Source organism: Tenrec ecaudatus, chromosome 1 (genome assembly GCF_050624435.1).
Source record: "Tenrec ecaudatus isolate mTenEca1 chromosome 1, mTenEca1.hap1, whole genome shotgun sequence".
In the NCBI taxonomy this organism is placed as follows: Eukaryota; Metazoa; Chordata; class Mammalia; order Afrosoricida; family Tenrecidae; genus Tenrec; species Tenrec ecaudatus.
The window spans coordinates 196,794,648-196,818,268 of record NC_134530.1 but is presented as its reverse complement, the minus strand read 5'-3'; the positions used below and the strand labels follow the sequence as shown (position 1 = coordinate 196,818,268).

At 47.1% G+C, this 23,621-nt stretch overlaps 1 protein-coding gene across 1 annotated transcript in view; it reads right to left on the bottom strand.

The window, feature by feature from the left end:
* Positions 1-1,535: 1,535 nt before the first annotated feature.
* The window catches only part of NPL (N-acetylneuraminate pyruvate lyase), a 50,151-nt gene continuing 28,065 nt past the window's right edge, over positions 1,536-23,621 (bottom strand). Inside the window, exons 4-12 of the mRNA XM_075528165.1 lie at positions 22,755-22,842; positions 21,327-21,384; positions 18,267-18,342; positions 17,166-17,258; positions 16,327-16,475; positions 15,929-15,975; positions 13,318-13,402; positions 9,864-9,899; positions 1,536-5,801 (exon numbers count right to left, since the gene is read on the bottom strand). Of these exons, the coding sequence (XP_075384280.1) occupies positions 5,613-5,801; positions 9,864-9,899; positions 13,318-13,402; positions 15,929-15,975; positions 16,327-16,475; positions 17,166-17,258; positions 18,267-18,342; positions 21,327-21,384; positions 22,755-22,842 (821 nt within the window). The 3' untranslated portion in view covers positions 1,536-5,612. The remainder of the gene's footprint in view (positions 5,802-9,863; positions 9,900-13,317; positions 13,403-15,928; positions 15,976-16,326; positions 16,476-17,165; positions 17,259-18,266; positions 18,343-21,326; positions 21,385-22,754; positions 22,843-23,621) is intronic.

Here is a 23,621-nt window from a genome sequence, read left to right as displayed (position 1 = left end):
AGGTTCACTGCACAGAGTTCTGATGGCTCTTGTTGGTGTTGAGATCCCATCTTCAGCTTCTCAGAGGGCTTGTTTTATACCCAGCAGGATGGTCTCCAGGGACTCCTGTTCTGTGACTCACAGGTGAATCCTATCAGTATTTCCCCCCACCATGTTTTTTTTTTTTTTTTTTACCAGATCCATACAGGAAAAGGTCTGCTTTTATTTAATTGAGTATGTTGGGAATGCAAGTGAGGTCTGCCAAACAGGTCAAAACTGGCTTGAAGAGCCAGTGAGGAAAGGGCACTGGCTAGGTTATCGTGGCCAAGGGATCAGGGCAGGGAGAGGGTCTACACAAGGAAAGCAGGTTGTGTGGTTTGAATCTTCCCCTCGCACCAAATGTAGGAGCACTTAGGCTTTCTTATCAGCCTGTCCAGATGTGGGGCATAACGGGAAGAGGGAGGGGTGAACTTGGAAGCCATCAGCAGTGAAACAGAAAACAAAGCCAGATTCCTCTTTACCTCCACCCAGGTAGCCATTTCGCAATTCCATGAACCCACAAGATAGCTCACCTTTACCTGGGGCTTAGCTTGGCTGTTTGAATAATTTTGGGCTTAAGTTCCCTTAATTTCGCTGAAGGAAGTGGGGCAGGGGCTTAAGTAAATATGTGAAAAAGAGGAATAGTTACATGGGCCTGATATGTTGGGCAACTGGCTTAGGGGCAAAGGAGTGGGTTGTTCCCACCATGCCTGCAAAGGACCACATGATGGAGTTGGAGAGAAATCAAGCACTCTATTCGACACCTCTGGGAAGACCCAGAACTGGGCATGAGCAAACTAAGCCTCCTAGCACAGATGCAACTTAAACCTGAAGCCATGTGGGCCCCTCCCACCACCCAGGTGGGCCTAAACTCAGCCAATGCGGTCAGCCAATGCCTTAAGTCCCATGGGATAAAGGCTGGAAGCACAGCCCTGCACGCACTCATTTGCTCTGCCCTCGCTCAGGGGCATGCTGTAAGGCGGGCCTCGAGCGTGCGCGTGCCAGAACACTCCCTCTGGGCCCACATGCGCTCGGGCTTTTGGCTTCTTGGGACTCGGGGGTGCCCTGTGCCCCACGTGTAGGTGTGCCTTTCCATGTGGTCTCGTGCTGTTGTGAACCCCAGCAAAGCTTCGACGTGGTGTGGCACGCTTTCCAGAAATAGCATGTACCCTTTGAGATGGTAAAACCTGTAACTTTTCCTTCATAAAAACTCGCTTGAATTACAAAACTGCTTGGGCGTGAGTTCTTTTAGTGTTGGAAGCAAAGAACCAGGTGATATTGAACAGGGTTCTCTAGAGAGACAAACCAGATTGCTAGTAATTATATATATATATATATATATATATATATATATATATATATATTTATGAAGATATATAATTCAAGAAATAAACCATTAAATAATATACAGATAGATAATACAATAAATTAACAGTTAAGTGAGACACTAGCAGTCCTTCAAGTTTTAAGAGCTGCCAGGTGCCAGTCCCCTTCTGTAGAGAGGTGGACTATATATATACCCAGGCAGAAAACAGCAAGGCAGGTCCCCAACTGTCATCAACTGTCGGTCCCCAGCTCCAGAGATGAATATTCCAATCGTATGGGCTTAAAGGGACCTCAACTTAGTGACACAGTCCACAGGCTAGGCATCCCACAGGTAGTGAACCCCTTTAAACTGAGGCACAGAACAAGAAAGGCGAGGCTCACCGAGCCATTTATCCCTCTGCCCTTCAGTTAATCCTACTTGTGTTTATCGGCCAGGCTGGCACAATAAACTATAGCACAGGTATAACCCACTCCAGAAACCTAACATATGTTTGTTCTGGGCTTGTAGGTTCCGTTTCATAACCCCCTGTGAAAAACCTAGGCCTCGCTCTTCAACCCAGCTCCAGCACCAAGGGCTTGTTCTGCCCTTCCCATGGCTGGTCTCTTGGGAGCAGGGCCTTTTCTGTGCCCTTTGGGCAACCACAAAGAGGCATCTCCCTCAAGATACGGCATAGACCTTTCTAAGGAAGCATGCTGGTGCCTCAGTAGTCACAGGGTGCGCTGCGATCCTCAGCTCAGCAGCTGGAAACCACCATCTACTCTGGGGGAAGAGGGACAGTCTTGGTAACTCAAGGGGCAGTTCTGCCCTGTCCTGTAGATTTGCTGAGTCAGCATTACTCCATGGCAGTGAGTTTGTTTTGTTTTTCACCCGCTCTGAATATCCTCAATAGACTGGTATCAGAATATTGTTCTGAGACAAGTACTGCATATACTCGAGTATAAGCTGACCCGAATATCAGCCGAGTCACCTAATTTTAAAAAAACTGCATTTAAAAATCTTGGCTTATACACGAGTATATACGGTAGTTAAAAAGTAGTAGTTTCAAACCAGTTTTTAGCATTTTCTTGAAGCAAATATTTCACATATCATTATATTAGCATGGTTTTCACATTAAAACCAATTTAGAAATTTAAGAAAATAGTAAGTTCATAATATTCCAAAATTGTACTGACGATGTTGATAGTCTATTATGATAATTCAATTCTGAAGTGTTTGATGTTACAGAAAAACATAAGAGCTAGACTACGTAAATGCTGGTTATTTAAACACACACACACACACACACACACACACACACACAGTCTTTGTGTTCCCAGGATCTCATTAGCCATCTTGTAAGTCCTCTAAGTATTGACTTTCCAAGAAAAATAGAAAATGGAGCTCATTTCCACTGCAAAAGATTAATTTGGCTTTAATGTGATTAAGCCGGGGTATATGTCACATCAGAACCACAGACGAGCAAAAACTTATCTAAGCACTCTTCTAGAAGATGAACAGCTATGACAAAATAATCATTTTAATGAAACTGAATATACATTCACATCGCTTCTCGGCCTTTTGGCTAAGATCAGATGTGCAAATACATTCACGTAAACCACCGTGGTTCAGTTCGGAGTTCAGACACCTTACTCCAGAGGCTGAAAACCCACAGCGGCAGCACACGTCACCCCTGGACAAAATCAACTAGCTGACCAAGTTACGAGGGTTAGCAGCCATAACTGATGTTCACTAACCAGTTCAAAAAAGTGTTCATTTTAAAGAGGAAAGTGAAAGGATGACAGATGGGAATTTCAAATACTTTTCTTAACCCAATGAGATGGGCAATTACTCCAAGGAGCAAAACCGCAAAGCTGAGGAAGCCAACAGACTGGATGTTGTGTGCTGTGGAGTGGACTTGGCCCCCAGTGACCCTGGGGGATCAGGAAGAACTGCCTTAGTTTCCAAGGCTGCGAAATCTTCATGGAGGCCGGCAGCATCTTCTCTTGGGGAGCTGCTGAGAGGCAAGCTATTAACCTTCTGGCAGCTCTTGAGTTGACCTGCTTCCACACGGTTTCCAAGGCTGCAAACCGACCACCTTTCAGTCAGCAGTATACTGTTCACCTTACCATAGATCAAATCACAGTTCAAACTCACTGCCATCAAGCCGATTTCTGATGCATAGTGACCCTGTAGCACAGAGAACTGCCATTCTGGGTTTCAAAGTTTGTCAATCTTCAAGGGAGCAGACGGCCTCACCTTTCTCCTAGGTTTGAGCTGACTTTGTGGTTAGCAGCCTAAACAGCAATCCATGATGCTGACTGCCATCAAGCCATTTGATTGATGGTGACCCTTTCTGGGGTCACTTTCCAAGGCTGTACATCTTCTTGGGTAGTCAGCCTTATTCTCTGGAGGCAGGCTAGGTGATTTTGAGCCACCAGGACAGTCAGGTAAAAACCACTATTTGCAGTGAGGACACTTTGTTACTTACCAGAGCTAGTTAGAAAGGAGATTAGCGGTGAAGAAAACTGATGGGGTCTGGCTATCAAAAGATATAGCGTCTGTCTGGGGTCTTAAAGGCTTGACGGTAAAAAAGCGGCCATCTAGCTGAGAAGCAACAAAGCCCCCATGGAAGAAGCACACCAGCTGGTGCAATCATGATGTGTCGATGGGATCAGGTATTAGGCATCATCAGAACAAAAAATCATATCTTCATAAATGAGTGGGGGAGTGCGGAGTGGAGACCCAAAGCCCATCTGTAGGCCACTGGACATCCCTTGCATAAGGGTCTCGGGAGGAGAAGAGCCATTCAGGGTACAACAGAGCAATGATGAAACATACAACTTTCCTCAAAGTTCCTAAATGCTTCATTCCTCCTCCACTATCATGATCCCAATTCTACCTTACAAATCTGGCTAGACCAGAGGATGTACACTGGTACAGATAGGAACTAGAAACACAGGGAATCCAGGGCGGATGATACCTTCAGGACCAGTGGTGTGAGTGGTGATACTGGGAGGGTGAGTTAGAAAGGGGGAGCTGATTATAAGGATCTACATGTGACCTCCTCCCTGAGAAACGGACAACAGAGAAATGGGTGAAGGGAGACATCGGACAGGGCAAGATATGACAAAATAATACTTTATAAGTTATCAAGGGTTCATGAGGGAGGTGGGAGGCTGGGAGGGAGGGGAAAAAACGAGGACCTGATGCCAGGGGCTTAGGTGGAGAGCAAATGTTTTGAGAATGATGAGGGCAATGAATGTACAAATGTGCTTTACACAATTGATGTATGTATGGATTGTGATAACAGTTGTATGTGCCCCTAATAAAATGATTGAAAAAAAAAGGTGACGATCAACCAGTGATATATTGCAGCGGAAGAGTGAAGGTGTGTTTTAGGGATCACTGAGAAGGAACTGCTCAGAGTATGACAGGGACTAGCAGCTGCCCCTGGCTCACGAGGGAAAGAAGGATCTGTGATCTAGCCTGGGGTGTGCAGGGGTGGAAGCTTGGAATGCCCAGGGCAAGGGCCCTGACAAGAATTTTGGTCTTTGAAACCTTGAACTGTGAGCAGTTATCTGTATACAAAAGGTATACCTGAGTCTGTCTTTGGAGTAGGCGTTCCCTTTTGTAAGAACACCACCAGCGTAAAGGGCCCTTTAGTCACACTGAGCCTGAAACGTGTTCTCACCAGACCCAGTGTTTTGTGGGAAACCTGTGACATCGCAGTTCATCTGAAGGCAGGCAATCAGGACACAGAGCGAGCAGACAGATGTTCTGGTGTACACGGAGCTGGGCAGTTCAGTCACATTCTTTGGCACTAGAGTTAATGTGCCTGCCTCAATGCAAGAGTCCCACTGGATTCTGAGGGCATGGCTTAACAAATGAAAATACAGTACGATGTTTTAAAGTCAGAACATTTTATAAAAGGACAAAGCAGCAGAAATCATGATAGCAGAAACTCCAAACGGCAGGTAACAAGAATCCATTAGAATTTTCCTCTGAAATCCGTTTCGTCCAGCTAAGCAGACATTTCTCCATAGAAAGCATGTGAACTGGTGAAAGGGTTAGGACCCCTAAGTGCTTTTATGGTTTTTGTCCCTTTCACAAAACTCATGGTGGATTCCTAGTAAGTATTTGATTAGTACTTGTTGATAGAATGACGTGAGGTTCAGTGTGGTGGGAGAGAATGTAGTTGATCTTAAAAAAAAAAAATCCCTGAGAAACGCATATGCTATTCAAAGTGGGTTGTGTCTCAACATCCACACCATGCTGTGATAGACAGGGACTAGCTATAGGCTTCCACGTTTCCGCCCTTCAGACTGGTCAAAGGAAGGACGTCCAGGCTCTTCAGCTTTGCTTCAGCATTATCCGTAAACTCCCGGGAGGCTTTCTGCAGAGGAAGCCGTGGTGGGCCCATCGGAATCCCGGAGACGAGGGTCATGATGGCTTTGTTCTGCGACACTCCAAACCCTAGGTGTGGAAAAGAAATGTGGCGATGTCTGAAGTCAGGCACAAACTGCTGCTGGCTGAATGAGGCAAACTTGCAAAGCCCCTGGGAAATGACTACTTGAGGTGGCCTTATGACTTGGTGCTGCTGTTATGAAACTGGTGCAGGGACGCACCGTGAAGCCTCAGCTCCAGGCGAGGTGGGAGCTGGAATAATTCAGCTTCTCGGGGAAATCTGCAGCTAGCCATCTACGCAAAGCCAGAACATCAGGCCTGAGCCCACTGGTTTCAGGATGGAAATGCAATGACACTTCACTTCTGCCAGGGCTGTGGGTTGAATAAGATCTGCTGAAAGCACGCTCAAGCCCGTGGCAACATGGGGATGCTATGCATTTGGTACAGGAATCAGATTAGGGAATCAACCTGAAAACTGGGTCGGAACTGTATGTAAGCGGCCTGAGAGGGCACACTATCACTGAGGGCTTCGTGGACTCCCCAGAGGCCAGCAGCCACTGAAGACTGGTGCAGAGCCAAGCATGGCCACGCGCCCGAAGAGAGCAGCAGTCTGAGCACCACCAAATGAAGAAGTGGCAAAACCTGATGAAATATGGTGGATGAGGAATAAAAGCCAGCGACTGCACGGAGGGCATGCGAATCAAGAACAGGTAGTTTCGAAAAAGAACCAAAACACCAGAAATGAAAAGTGTCTAGTTAACAAAACTAAATAGTGAAAAACACAGCTAATGGGGGAAAACCCCATTTAAGTACATACTAAGTACATCTAAGGAAACAACTAGAATGCAGTCAAAAGAAAATGTATGTCATAAAGGATTTGGCTGGCCTTTGTGCCTGGTTCCTGAAAGAGTCCCCTCAAAGCAGTGTAACAGGAGTTTGGTTTGGCCTTGGCTCATGAAAGGCTGAAATCCAAAGCAAACCCAAGCCATTGAGTGGCTTCTGACTCATGTGCTCTGTAGGACAACACAGGGCAGCCACATCTTCCTCTTGAAGAAGGCTGGCGGGTTTGGGCCTCCAGGTGTTCTAGTTCGCAGTCAAGTGCTTAACCACTGTGTACCAGAGCTCCTTACCTAAGGGCCTCAGGACTTGGAAACCCTTGGAATTACCAAGCAATTGGACTCTGTTATTCCTGGTATGTTCCGGGAATACACCTGACACTGATGAAGTGCCTCACAGTGTGGGTCTCCTCAATACGTTAGGCTCACAAGTGGCTCAGAATGCAGGAGTGAGGGCCCTGCTCCAGAAACACCCATCAAGTGATGGGAGGTTGGCAATGTTTTAGCCCAGGGCCTTCAGCCTGATCTGGAAAGCATGGGGAGGGGAGGCTGGAGTGAGTGTGACCATGGACATGCGGCTACAGGGACTTCCCTGACTGACTGTATTCCGTGTACGTTATGGACTGGGAGAGGGATGCATGCCTGGCAGCTTGGAAGTTCATGTTTGGAAATCCTCCGACTCTCTGCCTTAGGTTCTGACTTAGATCTTTTTGCTAAAATAAATGATAAGTATAGTGCTTTTTTATGGCATGCTGGTGGCATAGTGATTATGCATTGGGCTAACAGTTCAAAACCACCAGCCATACCACAGGAGAGAGACGGGGCTTTCTATTTCCATAGAGAGTTACGGTTTCAGAAACCCACAGGGGAATCCTACCCTGCCCAATGGTGTCCCTATGAGTCAGAAAAGACTCCGTGGCAGTAAGCTTGGTTTTGCTTTTGTTTGTTGATGGTGCTTTTTGTGAGTTCTGTGAGCTGTTTCAGTAAAGATTGCACCTCTGGGCATAATGGGAACCCTAAATCTGAAGATGGCTGGTTAGATATGAAGTGGGCTCGGGGAACCCTGAAGCTGCTGCTAGTGACTGCAGTGAGGGTAATCATTGGGAGCAGTGTGTGCCCCTAAACTGGGGGCAGCAGTGAAACTTAGCCTTCACAATCTCTGCTCCCGTCTTTAAAATTGATCGTGATTTGCTTTCCCAGTCCATTACTTTTGGCTTCAGGGCATAAAACATACTTTTCTTATGGTGCTAACTTACAGTGACAACAGAGCATTGGGAAGAAAATACTAGCGCCATTAAAATTAATATCCTCTGTGCATAATTGGTCCGTTTAGGCTTCATATGAATAGATGAAACAGGCAGTTGCATGCCTGGTCAAAGTGCAAGTTATTCAGGCCTCCCTGACTAAGCCAGGCAGCCCCAACCCCGGGACAGCTCACTGTCACGGAGTCAATGCTGACTCACAGCGGCCCCTGTGGGTTTCCAGTAGATCATCGGTTCTCTAACTTATCTGGCCTACTGCGCCCTTTCAGAAAAAGTAATTAAACAGCACCCCCTGACAACAGGTTTGGTACTAAAGCCCCCTAATCCAGGATAGAGTTCAAGAACCTGCTTTTGCACCCAGGGCAGGTTACAGTGCCCCCCTGCAAACCCAGCAATCGAGTCCTACAAGGCGTTTGGGTATGGCTCAGAAGTATCCAAAACTGTGCCTGTTACATGCTTCATTTCATATCTGCATATGATGAGCCCTGGCGATATAGTGGTTATGCCTTGGGCTGCTAACCGCAAGTTCGTCAGTTCGAAACAACCAGCTGCGTCACGGAAAAAAGAGTGGGAGAGCCTTAAACAGTTCCAGTCTCAGGAAAGCCACAGGGGCAGTTCTACCCTGTCCCGCCAGGCCGCTAAGATGGATGGATCGATGGCAGTGAGTGTAGCTCATATCTGAGTACAGTCATCCTCACGGGCAGGCTTCGGACCAGGTCGTAATGTGAACATGGAGGAGGATCGGATCAGATCACCAGACGGAGGGTGACCACTTCATTACACACCTGTCACACCGATGAGTATCCTGGCCCCGTCCAGTTGACACATAACCTTAACCATCACAGTCAACGTTGCTCTCACGTTGCACCTTGGCCTTCACTACTGCCAGATGTACACCATTGATGTACAAAATAGGTTGACATTGAGAATGTGCAAAATAGATATTCTTACTGTTGTCATAAATGCAAAATAGTAGGTAACAAGAGAGTCGCTAAGTGAGGAAGTGTGTGTATAAAGTCACGTAGATGCATAAATATCAGTATCTATTTCAATGCACACTAGGATTATAGCTACTGCACCACACCTATAGTTTGGTGAAAGACATGGCTTAGGAGAGGGATGAACTTTAAGTAAGTGATAGCACTGGTGGCACACACATGGCAAGCCCTGTGAAAGGGCCATGCAAATGGGAAGGACTGTCTTTGGAAGTGAAATAGGACTAGCAGAACAGAGTAGGTGGTTGGGGCCATGATGAATTGCCAGGAGAGCTGAAGGCTCTGAAAGGCGGTGTGAGGGCGCTCACAAATACGCTTCAAACTCTTCCTGGATCTTCCGGAAGGGTCAGTCTCGTGCAGAAGGGGAGTGGATGGTGGCAATGTCGCCTGCAATGGGATGTGATTTAAGGCTCTGGAGAAGCCTTTCTAGCTCAAATCCTCTATTTCCCTCCCATTTTTACTTTGTCATATTACCCAAACCCCTATCTGTGTGAGCTTACTTACTTGTGTTTAATAAACTGTTTTAAAATGACTCATACACTTGGGAGACCTGTCAATCACAATTTAGTAAGGCGCTTAATTAGGCTGAAACCAGGCACAGCGGGGGGGGGGGGGGGGGGGGGGGGGAGGCTAGAATTTTAATGAGCAGAGGCAACTAACACAGCGGCTCTACCCCTTTGGGGGCGGGTCAAGCAACCCTTTCACAGGGGTCGGCCGATTCATCACAGTAGCAAAATTATAGTTATGAAGTAGCCATGAAAATAATTATATGGCTGGGGGGTCACCACCACATGAGGAACTGTATTAAAGGGTCTCAGCATCAGGAAGGTTGCAAACCACTTAACTAACCAGAGGGAGTGCAGAAGGTGGAGGAGAGAAGGGAAGAAACAGAGATCTCAGGGCTGCTCCTGAACGTGTAAGTGAGAAAGAGAGCTCTGGCCAGAGCAGAGAGAGCAGAGTCCCTGGGACCCTCTGAAGAAAGAGCGACGGACCCCGCTCCTTCATCGCCCCGCAGCAGGCACAGCAGGGAGCACTTACCTAGCTTCACCACAAAATTGATAAACCTCTGGATACAAAACTAGAAAAGCAAAACAGGTTTAGAGTCAATATTACTCAACTGTGATCACAATTTGAAAAATCCAGAGGTCAAATGACAGAAACCCCTCACTAAAAATCTGCACGACTTAAATTTCCAGAGTCGGGGTGTGGGGGGGCACCCAGCTAGGCCGAGACTCATTCCAGTCAAGGCAGTATCATTTCCTAGATTCAGGCTTGATCAAATGAGTCTGTGCAGAAAAGGAGCTGCAGCAACACAACGGTGCCATGCCGTCGCCTGGCTTACCCATGGCAGCTGAACCTGTCGACTACTGTCGGGATTTGCAAACCCAGGCAAACATAGCTCTGGGGTACTTTCCCCGATACCCACGGAGCACTGGGCAAGGCTCATCTTTATTTATTTTTTGGGTGGTTACACAGTCTGTTTTTTCCATTCCCTTAATAAAATCTCCTTTTGTTTCAGTGTGGTAGAAATATATATCAACACAACACTTGCCAATTCAAAGCTTCCGTGTTTTTCACGTGTAGTTTAATGCCACCAGCTATGTTACTCAATGCTGTGTAACCATCACCATGAACAGACGCTCAATGATGAACGATGACCCTTCCTTCATTACCCCTTCATTAATAATATGCATCTGTATACCTTGGCTAAGGCTAAGATGTATGGGGATCCATTTCTAGACCCTTAACGCCTGTAACTACCCTTTCCAAAGATTCATCAGTCTAAGAATTCACTTGTACAAAAGTGTAGGTGGTTTTTTTTCTTCCACACTTCTCCTTAACAGTCTTCCCTCACCTGCTTCTGAAAACAAAAAGACAAATCTCCCACATCATAGCCTGTGGGTCCCCTTTGGGGCCTCAAGCACAGGAGCAAATCTAAATGACATTGACCTTGCTAACAAGAGTGGAAAAGGAACTCCTCTCATGAATGGCCAACACATTCCCTGGGAAATCAGAAGGCCTTCGATTCTTCCAAAATTCATCTCAACATTGCTGCTGAGGCTGTCAGCTGAAAATCATTAAATTATCGAGCACTCTATGACTTTTGACATGTGACTCAGAAAATGCTCAAAGAATTGAGTGACATTGCAAGAGCAAAACTTCTTCCATTCTTATCTGTTAATTTATATGAACAGGGTTCCTTGACACTGGGCTCTCCTGAAAACAGAAAATAAGCAAACAAACAGAACTATATTGATGCTGAGTCTTAACTCATCTCAGCATTAAGAAATATTCATCCATGTATTCACGAACTATTTGGTATTACAAAAAAAGACAATCCACCCATCTGATTAAGAGATGCATTTTCAGTTACATTTTACCTTTATATTAACAAGTCTTATCAAAATATGCATCACACTACATTGTTTTAACCAGCTGGTAGGAGCCTTGTAGCACAATGGGTAAACAATGGACTGCTAACTGAATGGTTGGTGGTTTGAACCACCAGCTGCTCCTTGGGGGAAAGATGAGGAAACCCGCTTCGGTAAAGATTTACAGTCTCAGAAACCCTGTGGGGGATGTTCTACTCTGCCCTACATATCAAAAACCTCAATGCAGAATAAAATTTCTACACATAGCTGCACAAACGATGTGTATGTCCTACTCCCCACCCTTTGCTGTCTCCCCTGCTCCCCCACCCCCCGTAGTATATCAAGGAGATCTTTCCATATCAGCCCACTTAAATCGACCTCATTCTTTCGAGGGCTGTACAGAAACCTACTGTACTCCTCAACCAGCATGTCTGCCCATCTCCCTATGTGCTGACATGTGGGCTGTCTCCAGCGTCTGCTGTTGTAAACAGTGCTGTAAGAAGTGTCTTTGTACATGTGCTATTTCACCTCTGGAAATGGGCCAGGTGATGTTTAAGTCCGTGAGAATTAATAACAGAATCTTGACCCTTTTAACTTTGAATCTCACCCCTGGCATAAGAATGTACTGATAAGCCACCCTCACGCTTGGCTGCTCTAAGCAGCACCGGATACAGTAAACACAACTTCCGACCCACCGCATGTTTGGCGAAATCTATGTGAGCCGAACAAACAGGAAAACAGGAAAAGGAGGAAGGGCAGAGAGGGGTAGGTGGGTTGGCCAGTGGGGGAAGAGAAATCACGGAGTGGGAGAGTCCCGGCTGTCGAGCAGTTTACTGCAGTCTGTGATTTCCCAGTCTTTCAGCAAAGGAAGGGTTTGGAATTTTCAAAAACAACTTTTCTAGGACTCTGAGGCAAAAAGAGTAACCACTTTGATGCACACCGAGAGGGCCGGGGCCACAGAAGGCAGAATTCTGACCACACCGAAGGCAGCCAGCCAATGGTTGGTGTGTTGGCATAGCTACCCTCAGTCCCCACCCTTTTCCTGCTCTTGGTTTCAGCTGGTCTGGACTTGAACCAAGTGATGATTAGATTAAGCTACTCAAACTTCCAGAAGGAAGTCCGTTTAAGCTGGCTCACCTTTCTGACAGACCTGCAGAATCATTCTTGGCTCATGCTTCCTTATTTTCTCCCTGCTTGGAGCCCCAGGGCACTCCTCTAGTCAGCAGGATGCGTTGGCCACTGTTATGTAATCCTTCTGATTGTCCTGATGGCACCCTGTCCTGTTCACAACTGCCCTGGGGGCCTGTATTGGGCTGACTACTTCCGTTGGTCTTGCGTATGCTCCCTGGTTTCCCAGTGCTCCTGGGTCCCTATTACTGGCTGGCGCACTGCAGTTGCCTCAGCGCACAGAGCCCCCAGCTGCGAGGCTGTGGCTGCCCCTCAGGCAGGCTCTTCTTCCCACAGCCAGCCGAGCCGGCCTCCATGGAACCACCCAGGCTCCTGCCACTCTCCTCGTCTGTTCCAAAGGCAGGGGCTCCTTTCCCCACTCCCACTCCGCTCTCCTTTCCTGCCTGGTCAATGCTCCCCGTTCTCAGGTAGAGGACTGAGCGGCTGGACTTTGGATTAAGCCTTCCATGTTTACTCCAATGCCCATAGCATCCTCCTAGTCCCTGACCACGCACGTGCGATGTTCTCAAGGGGACCGTGTCTGGTGAATTTTCTGGTAATTTTACATTTATAAAATTACCTAAAAACTAACCGTAGAAATAAGATCAGAGGGGAAGGCCTATCCTGACTAGCCATGTAGGGAATATGGGCAATGGAGACAGGCTTGATTTTAAGGAAGAAAACAGCAGAAAGCTAAAGAGCCAGGCGATTTTAATGAAGCCTGTTGCCTTCGAGATGATTTTGAGTTATTGAGGCCCGACATAGGATTCCGAAGGTGTCCATCTTTCAAGGAGCCAAGAAAACCTCATATTTCTCCCAAGGAGCAACTGGTGAGCTTGAACCACTGGCTTTGTGGTTAGCAGCACAATACTTAGCCCACGACAGCATCAGGGATCCTAAAAAATTCCCAGGGAGGAAGAAGGGCTATAATTTCTGTGATGGGAAGAAACACTTTACCTGATAATTCAGGGCTGAAGAGAAGTCCTTTTTGTCAAAAGCCTCTAGCATTTGGTTTGTCTTCTTCCCCAGGTAGTTGTAGGTACTGGAAAGAAAAGAACATATTACCACAGGCCCACCAGCTCGAGAGCAAAGGCTCTCATCTGCAATCCCAGGCCTTCTGGAAGTCTATTTTTTAGGCCTCAATCTACTAAGTGATGAATTTTCAGTGTATTTACTAAAGAGCAACTGAGGCCAACACCTGCCCCAGGGAACACATCGAGGCTCGAAGCTAGCTCAGAACTGTGGGCAACGTCTGGTAAGAGGTGAATCCTAAATGCCATATGTTGAGAAATTATGTGACTGATGCACCACCATAAAAGAACAGATCTTAACACATTACTGAATTCTCAGCCAACTTGTCTATAACTTAGAATTTAAAATAAGACTATTAATAATGATAATAACCAAAGGATAAATGACTAAGTATCTCTTTGATTGCAGGTGCTGGGTGTATAAATCATGCCTAAACCTCTCAAACACCCTGCCAGACGGGGTTTGTTTCACGGAGAAGGACGGATGGTTCAGAGAAGGGCTGCGGCACAACCCCAGAGGCTGTCCAGGACTCAGGCCGACTCCTATGAGGATACCAGAAACACGGACGGGAACACAGCGACTGGAGCCGATACATTTTGGGAAACTTAGAAAAAATATTTCTAAATATACCAGCAAAGAGAAATGTTTCAGATTAATTACTGAATCCTTAGAGGAACTTGCAAGATAAGACTGCCGGAAGGCATAAAGAGGGCGTTTCTCTAATTTCTTTAAAGGAGAAACAGGAGCATAGAGAGGTTGGCTGGCTTCCCTAAAATACCCAAGTCAGTGTCAAAAAGCGTACATTGCTCAATGCACCAAGAACAGAATGTGGTCGGTCCCTCTATGTGCAGCTAGATCCTGGAGTCGATAGCAAGAGATTCCCAGAACATACATTCAAGAAAAAAAGAGCACAATGGATATCAGTCATCTGAACAGGGGAAACCCCCCTAAGGCACAGCATGTACAGAGAGGTTGGAAGTTTCAGAAAACTAAAACTTGCTTCCCAGTGGTCTTATGAGTACCCCCACTTAGACAAGAATGGGCTACGGTTACGTTTCTTGGTTGATTCATCCCTGGAGTGATGCTGGGTACACTTGGGAACACACCATTAAGATGATCTGTCGGCCCCTCTGCATTAGTCAGGCTCACAACAGAGCTAAAGTATGGGCATTACTTCGATTCCTCTGTACTTGTGCGATAGGAAGGACACTTGCAATTAATGGAAATAGTTCCACCAAGCAGCTTACAGCCATACTTCTAATAAATGAGGTTAGCTGGTGCTTGTTCTTCCTAAGCCTCCTGCGGAGTAGACACTGGCTATCTCATTCTGCTTCCCTGGCCATAGACGCCAGGACCTTGGGTGGATACGTGTCAGAGTTCTGCAGAGTGGCACCCTGAGGTGCCATGCTCCGGCAGCTGTGATTGGCCCTGTACGTGCTGAGGCAGAAAAAGCCTACCTGGTGCACAAGAGGAGGGAGACGGCCAGCTGGGCAGACCGACAGAGTCCTCAAGGCTCACCGTGGAGGATGACTAGCCTTGGCTGTTGGGAGCTTCCCAGTTGCTGGTTCTCACTCCTCGGAGGACCACCTGCACTTCCTTTTCCTGAGTTTTGCATAATTTCATAGTATTTTTATACTAACTTGTCCTCTTTTCCACAAGCTAGCTTGAATGGGTTCCTGTTACTTGTAACCAAATAATTTCTGACAAAGAGTATGAGTTCATACTTGAGGCCCTGAATACTGGGGCCTCTGGAGCTACAGGCTGGGTCCCACTGAGTGTCAACCCCTATTCATGCTCTTAGCTCCTCCCCAATCCCACCTCTCAGTGAACCGATATCCTAACAAATGGCTAGGCCTCAGAGACTGCCCAGGGAACGTGGGGAAGAAAGGTCATTTCTACGAGCAAGGCTGTACAGACACGAACCGCCATCCGCCGGCACTCCGTGTACCTGTGGGGGCTTACATGTTGCTATGATGCTGCAGACGATACACCAGCACGTCATATACTGCCAGGACCCACCCCCCCGGCCAGTAAACAGGTGTCACTGACGTTTCTAGACTCAGACAGACTCGGAAGAAAGGCCTAGCAACCGACTATGGAAAACGAATCACCAAAAGTCAGATGGATCACACAGAATATTCTCCAGTATTGCTCTGGAGGGTCTTTGAGTGGTGCCAACAGTCACATCCCTGAGCTGCTAATGCAACAGTGAAAGCTTGAGTCCACTCAGAAGCGAGGCCTGCTGACCCAGTTCTAAAACATTCACCATTGGAAACCCTCGGGGGCAAGCATGGTTTCCCTCTGACACACGGAAGGGCCACCAGGACAAACCCACGCCAAGCATACCCACGCCGGTCTCAAGCATACCGAGGAGCACAAGGACCTGGCCGTGTTCTGGTGCCTTGCACACAGGGGAGGCTAAGAGCAGCAATGCGCAGACGCCTCGGTGACGAGACGACTGTCCTGGGGTGGGGTTGGGACTGCGACACCGACTTTCTTACAGTTAGAGCCGTCGGGAAAACAGCGTCATACTTGCCTGCCCACTGCTCCAGTCGCTCCCATCACCAGCGCACTCAACAGTTGCTAGTGAGAAACAGAAAGATTCATTTACAACAGCGGTTCTCAACCTGTGGTCGTGACCCCTTTGGGGGTCAAACAACCCTTTCACAAGGGTTGCCTAATACATCTTTCATATCAGGTTATTTACGTTATGATTCCTAGCAGTAGCAAACTTACAGCTATGAAGTAGCAATGAAAATAATTTTATGGTTGGGGGTCACCGCAACAAGATGAAGGGTCGCGGCGTTAGGAATCGAGAACCACTGACTTAGAGGGAAAAGGAAAGGCATAAACGGCCGCCAGGTAACCGTCTACTGAAATACGTCGCGTCGGGAAGGAAGCGAAGCTGCTGAGCTGTGCTTGGGGGTGACTTACCTCATCCACCCCGAAGAGGAAAGCAAACTGCCGCTGGCGATGCTGGTCAACACACTGCCCGAAGTCTAAGAGGTCCGTGTCGCTGAACTTCAGCCCCTGGAAGGTGGGGATCTTCTCCTGAATCCCATCCAGCAACTCCTCAGCACGGACTGGGCAAAGCACCGGGGTCTCATCAGGCTGCACACCCCAGGAAGCACCAGCCCCCCAACTCCCGTGAGTTGCTTGGCCGTGGACGTGGGATGGGGATCGTGACTTGCCCCTGGCTTGTGGTGCTTACGTGCTTGCCAAAGTAGAATCCCCAGCTTTCCTTTCCTTTGAAGGCAGTGGGGGAGTGCTTAAACAAGCACATCTCTATTTTTTTCTTTAACATTGTTAAAAATAAATGTGATAAAGAAAATCTCCTAAGAAATGCTACCTAGTTGTAACAATCTTCTAGCTGGAGAAGTACAGCAACGATTAAAAAGGGGGGGAAATCAGAAGAGTACCTTAGAATATGCCAGCTACTGAGGATACAGTCAAGGTAGACATAATTTCGGCCCTTTCCAGGTAAGAAGTAGGGCTGGGGCTGTGACAGAGACCAAGACTGAAGGGGCAACGGTGCCTGCTACACGTGGCTAAGAGTCACTCTTACTTCATGCTTGAGAACTTTCGTTATCAGGTGGTCTAAATGGTTGACAAGGCCTGGGGGGTTACAGTGCTGTATTTTAGAGCAACTGGGACTGTCCGGTCCAAGGTGTCATGCCTTTTGTGCTATGGGGAGAGGGGGTGGCATGGGAGTCCTGAGTGCGACAGGGTAAACTGAGGCGAGGGACTGAAGCATCAACAGATGCAGCACTTACTCTTCACCCCCGTCAGGGCGGGGATGTGATAGTAATAAAACGGCAGTGCGGGGGCCGCAGCAGCCACCTCCTTGAGAAAATCAGTCAGGACATCTGAAAGACAGGAGGAAAGCCAGGGTGAGAGCAAGTAAAGCACAGGCTCTACCTGGCAGGAACGGCTCACCTGCTGAAAGGCAGCCAGCATCCCCGGGAGCCCATCATCTTGACCACGCTTAACAGACGACATTGCCACTGTCCTGACCTGTAATTCACTTTATCCAAAGATATCATTTTCCTTTCAGTAGAAAGGCAGAAATAAGACGACCACTCTCCTGCCGAACTACTGGAAATTTGGTACCAACACTCCCTCGTAGTGCGAAGATCATGAGGGATTCTTTATAAAAACCCTAAGTTTATCAATGAGGAGGTAACCTTCCTCTCATACTCCAGAAGGACCAGGTGTTGTCAGGGAGCAATGGAGACGTGCCTTAGAAACAGGGCACCAGGATTACACGGGGAAAGGTTCTCTAACAAAGACAGACAAGGGTTCCAGAAGGACGGTCTAATGCTCGTGACACACCTCTCAGGAATTCAGCCCGAGCCAAGTGCTTTCTCCTGTTGGGAGAAATCCAGAAGCCTCAGATGACTGTCTACGAAAGTTTACTGAGGATTTGGGGTTTCCTCCGTGTCATCCAGGATGAGTTTCAAAATGTCATTTTACCACAGATAACAAATAAATCCAGCAGAGCTGCTTACACGTAGGAACGTCAGTGGAGCGTGAGAGGCAGTTTTCTGGTTGTCATCTACATCCTGGGATGGTGTATTAGATCTACATGTGTGAATTGTGCCTTGGTCACTATTTTTGTGTTTTCACCTTTTGGAAAACCATGAGTGAAAAAAAAGGCCCAAATTCCAAAATGAGCAGTATTTGAATTACATACCTATAATAATAAACTATTCTTCCCTACCAACCGATGGCTGACATTTCATGATGACACTGACCTACTATCGACTTGGTTAAGGATTTAATTAACGATGTACTTCTGGCCTCCAGGGATGTGAGAAAGCAAAACAAAGGCGCCCACTGGTGGCATTTTGCTCCCTCCTTCCGGATCTGCTTACCTTTGTTCCACGGCTTGAGAAAGAAAGGTGCGATGACAGCAATGCCATCCGCTCCTATTTCTGCTGCGTGTCTGGCCTTTAAAACAACAGAGGAGATCACACTGAAGTAAGTGCTAGATCAGTCGCCCATTGTTTCCACATTAAGTAAGGGCTCAGCAGTAACACTCAACCTTGTCAGCTAATGCACCTCTGACAAGTGGAACCAGTATCCTAGCTGAATGACAATGTCATTGCTTCAGAGAACTTGGGTGGAGGTGAGCTGTGACCTGATCTTACTCTTCTTCGGACTTTGTCAATCTAAAATTAATACTTAGGTTACAGGTGGCTTAGCTTCTAGACCGAGGTGATCAATGAGCAGCTCATTTTGATTAAGTTCGCTATTAATGGAAAAACTTGCAGATACAATTTTTCTACTGTTGTTCATCCCACTGGGTGAAATTTTCTTTCCTGTCCAAATGACATGGTCATATTTAAAAGTTTGTACAACAGGTGAGAAGGGACTGCAACTGAGGAGGGTTGAGAAGAAAATGATTATACACATCACAAAGATTCACTGCACTATCCCTCTGATGTTTTCTCAATTTGCCTATGAACAGACATTAACTTTCTCCTGCTGGCCCTCAAGGACTGTCATACTTCTCTCAAGCAGAGCACCTAATTCTTTTGCATCTTAAGGCTGGAGGTTCAAACTCACCAAGCGTTCGGAGGTAGAAAGATGAGGCTGTTTCTGTAAAGATTTAGTCTCGGAAAGCCTAAGAACTGTTCTGTCCTGTCCTAAAGGGTCGTTATGAGTCCGCACAGACTCTACAGCGGTGTTTTCTATGGCAAGATTATCCTATACCAGGGATTATCCCAAATTTCTAGGTTTTCTATCTACTCTTCTAATGTTCAGTCCATTGACACTGCCTTTCATCTTATGACATGAATTCCATCTTTACAATTACAGACTGGAAAACAGTGTATGTAATTGAGAAGAGAAGCAAGAGAGCCTTGAAGGTACTTCCGGCAAGATGGCGGCTGAGTAACAGGCACCAGAGGGACTCCGCAGAAATTAGCGTAGGAGATTCACTAAGAGGGAAATTCCACACTGCCGGGTCGCAGGAGAGGCATCATAAAGCTAAGTAGGCACAGATCCACTAGGTTTTAACCTTCCTGGCCGTAATCCCGAGTGTGGCTGGGGGTGAATGTTAACTGTCAGAAGCGGTAACCCTGAGCCACACTTGGGATTACACTGCAGAGAAGTCCCTTAACAAAATTACTGACATAGTTAAACCACCAGGGAGGTTAAAGTTTATCATACCTGGAATTTCTACTAGAGAGATTAAAATGAATATTTTATGCAAAAACAATGTACCACTTTGGGTACAAAATTACTGACATAATTAGACCACCAGAAGGCGGAACCGATTACAAGGATCTACATGTGACTTCCTCCATGGGGGGTGGACAACAGAAAAGTGGGTTAAGGGAGACGTCGGACAGGGCAAGATATGACAAAATAATAATTTATAAATTATCAAGGGTTCATGAGGGAGGAGGGAGTGGGGAAGGACGGGAAAAAATGAGGAGCTGATGCCAGGAGCTTAAGTAGAGAGCAAATGTTTTGAGAATGAGGGCAATGAATGTACAAATGTGCTTCACACAATTGATGTATATATGGATTGTGATAAGAGTTGTATGAAACCCTAATAAAACGATTTTTTAAAAAGCAACAAAATTAATAAGACTGCCAGGGAGGTTAAGGAGTGGTAGGCTTTTGGCTTACCACCGTGGAGCCAGCTAAGGCTTAACCTTAGCCCTGCCAGAGTCTTGCCCAGAGCCAGGTTCCTTCAGCAAGCCCAAGGGATTTATTTCAACAAAGCCACAGCATGCTGCTTCCTTGGGCAGGGTTTAAACCCCTCGAGCCCCACAGTCCACCATCTGGGCTATTGTTACTTTTGTTTTTCTCTCTTCTCTTTTTCCGCTCAGTCTCAGAGGGATCAATTGTTTTTCTTTCCTTTCTTTTTCTCTCACTTGCTTCTGCTGACCTCCAGGCCACCTCCCTTAGCCTAGGGCGTTTATGCCTGCCCTCCACCCAGCTGGGGGAGCTCCACCCTCTGCAGTGTAGCACACAGCTGAAGAAATCCTGACCACCTGCTCTCTGCAGCTTAATACAGGGCTGGGAAAATCTTGCCCACCTTCCCCTGGGGGGAAGTCCCACCTAAGTGGCTGGGGGAGCTCCTGTCCATCTGATGACTACCAGTTTGAGTTGGTCTTCAACATCACTGGGCAATATTTTTGTGTTTCAGCAATTCTCAATTTTTACTACTCTTCAGACCTTTATCCATTTTCTTTTCTTTTTAAAAAAATAATAAAAAATATTTTATTGACTTTCAGAAACTTGGTACTTTTCCATTAAAATTTCAAATCTTTGCACACAAATCACCACTGTACTTTCTAGAATAGTGTAAGTTAGGACTTCAAGGTCGTTACTTATGTTCTGTTTGACACAGCACAGACACCCCAAGTCCTGACACTGCCCCGCCCCACCCCCTTTCTGACCCAAACTGACTACGACTCTAGTACAAGAGCAGAGGACAATGATGGGAGTGGGTGGCGGGCGTGTGGAGGGGCTCGAGTGGCCACGTGTGCGCTCTACTGAAGCAAGAGGAGCAGCCCGGAAACCACTGTGAACTCTTTGGAGTGCAGCAGGCAACTCGGATCCCCTTTATCCATTTTCTATTCCCTTATGCCCACAAGATGGCTTTGCCTTCTATGTCCCAGGGAAAGAAAATACAAAACAAAAAATACTTAAGATGGCTCAAGTTCTGCCCTTCCCTATTTCTGCAGCCATCCTTGCTTCCCTTGGAGGAAGAGGTGACTTTGCCTCTGTCCACAGCTTGGCTACAGTCGCCTTTTCTTTACGGCTGGCTCTGTGCCTGCCTCTAGAGTCTAGACACGAGATCCCTGGAGACCCCATCCAGATCTTCTCCAGGACAGCATTCAACACATAGCAAAAACAATGTTGACTTTAGCTTCTGCATAAAAGTGGGGGTCCTTTGCGGACCTGAATGCACATACCAGTTCTTGCGACTCCTTCAAGCTTAATGCTCCCACGTGAATCACCACCTGATCCAGCCTGCAAAAGAGGAAAACCGTTGCACCACTTGCGGTTGGCTAGTAATACAGAAGGGACCAAGGGCAGACGACATAGCACCACTCTGGCTTGTGCTGGTTTTCTAAGGAGGAAAGGCCTGGTGAGCTATGTCTGAAAATCAGCCCATGAAAACCCTGCAGATGGCAATGGTTCAATGGTCCGACCGACAACTGCTCCTGGGTGTAGTGCACGGACAGGCCGTGTTCTCCTCTCATTTGGCCAAACTGCCCGTTTGACAATGCCTGACTATCAAGATGATTACATTCAACAGGAAAGGAGTTAAAGGGTGTAAGGTGCTCTTGTTAATACAAATGGCCAACATCAAAGTCTCATCATGTTACTGAGGGGCTGGGTGACTGCAATCTGAAAATACAGAAGCCGAATTTGCTTTCACAGTATGGAAGAGGGACCTCTGTAGAAACTCTTCCAAGGCCAAGTTCAAATTACACTGTCTGCCGGATGAGATCATTCTTGCATGGGCCTTGATTTGGAGCTGCTGTGAAAACAGTATGGCTATGCAGGATTACGGAGCCTTCATATTAGCAGCAGTAGAGATATATTCTGAAAGCTGCTGAACTTGCACAGGAATGAAATTAGTCTCTCTGAAAATTAGAAGCGGAGAACCCAGAGACAATCTGGCCCAAGTCTCCTATCTTACATGGGAGGGAGCTGAGGTCCAGAGATTAGGACACGAGGAGGCTTCAAGAAATTCAAGGAGAAATTTCATTATCTTTAGCGCCCTTCGCCAACTTCTTGAAGTTCCCTCGCTTGCATGAACAGAGATCTCGGCCCTGATACCAGCTGTAAAGTTTAAAATTCCTTTCTTACTGGCATAAGCGCTCTGATTTTATAATGCTTAGAATCAACAATTTAGGTGTCAGGCATTAGGGATTACTTTTGTGAATCAACGTACTGCACGTATTTACATGATGTTTACTATGCTGTTTACAGATTATCAAGGGTTCGTGAAGGAGGGAGGGAAGGGGAAAAACGAGGAGCTGAAACCAAGGGCTCAGGTAGAAAGAAAATGTTTTGAGAATGAAGATGGCAACAAATATACAAATGTGCTTGACACAATGGATGTAAGTATAGATTGTGATAAGAGCTGTATGAGCCCCCAATAAAATGATTAAAAAAAAAGAAGAAGAAGTGCTAGGAACTGCCCTGCTCTCCAACTTCCCCTCCAGCCACTCCACAAATCCACAACCCGCCTACACTCCCGCCCAACCCACAATGGGTTCTGCTCTTCTTCCCACAGCTGTCCTGGAGCTGGCCCCTGACCAGAGCCAGAAGGCGTGTTGCTGGGGACAAGCTCCTGGAGCATGGCTCTGGTCCTGGTTGAGCGTACTCACTTGTTCCTCCCTCTCGTCACCCACTCCTCCGCAACCCGGCGGCGCTCTGCGATGCTCAGGGACAGGCCTTCTCCCGTGGTGCCGTTCACTGCCCAAACAAAGAGGTGGTCAGCGGGCCCAAGGGAAACCTTCTGCCCTCCAGGACAGCTCTGCAAGCACAGAAGGGGCCCAGGGCACACCAGAGGCTAGGTACCTTTTACCGGCATTCTATGACGCTGAAAAAGAGCCCACCTGTCTTGTTCAGGAAAAGGTAAAACAAAGCCAGACTCACTGCCATTGAGATCAAGTCGACTCCCCCCCATAGCAACACTAGGGCAGAGTAGAACTGCCTCTGTGGATTCCCAGCACCATTAGTCTTGCGAATTCCCGCCCCCACCCCGCAGACTGGCTGCTGGTTTTGAACTGTTGGCCTTGTGGTTAGCAGCCCAAATGCAAAACCCACTACACCACCAAGGTTCCACCTCAAGCAAAGAGCTTACTACAGCACTACCCTTTCCACAAGACTCAGATCAGACTTGAGGACAAAGGCTTTACCTCGTCAAGGCCAGACACCAAAACGCCAGGTTTCAACTCCTTCCACATAAATAATCGCATTGCTCATCCCACTGATTACTCAGAAACAAAATGCTTCTTTATCCAACTTTGATAAAGCACCTCACCTTCCCAATCTTTGGTCCACCTTCAGCTTGGGCCAACAGACTCCCTTCTGTAAGCATCCCAAGGCCACCACCCCTTCTACCCCAGAACAGGCTGACCACAGCTGAAACCATTCTGAGTTACCCACTGGTGATGCCCCTCACTGGGCCTCTTCCAGCCTGCTTTCTGCCCATCTCTGCAAAGGGAACAGACACATTTCCCACTGGTTTT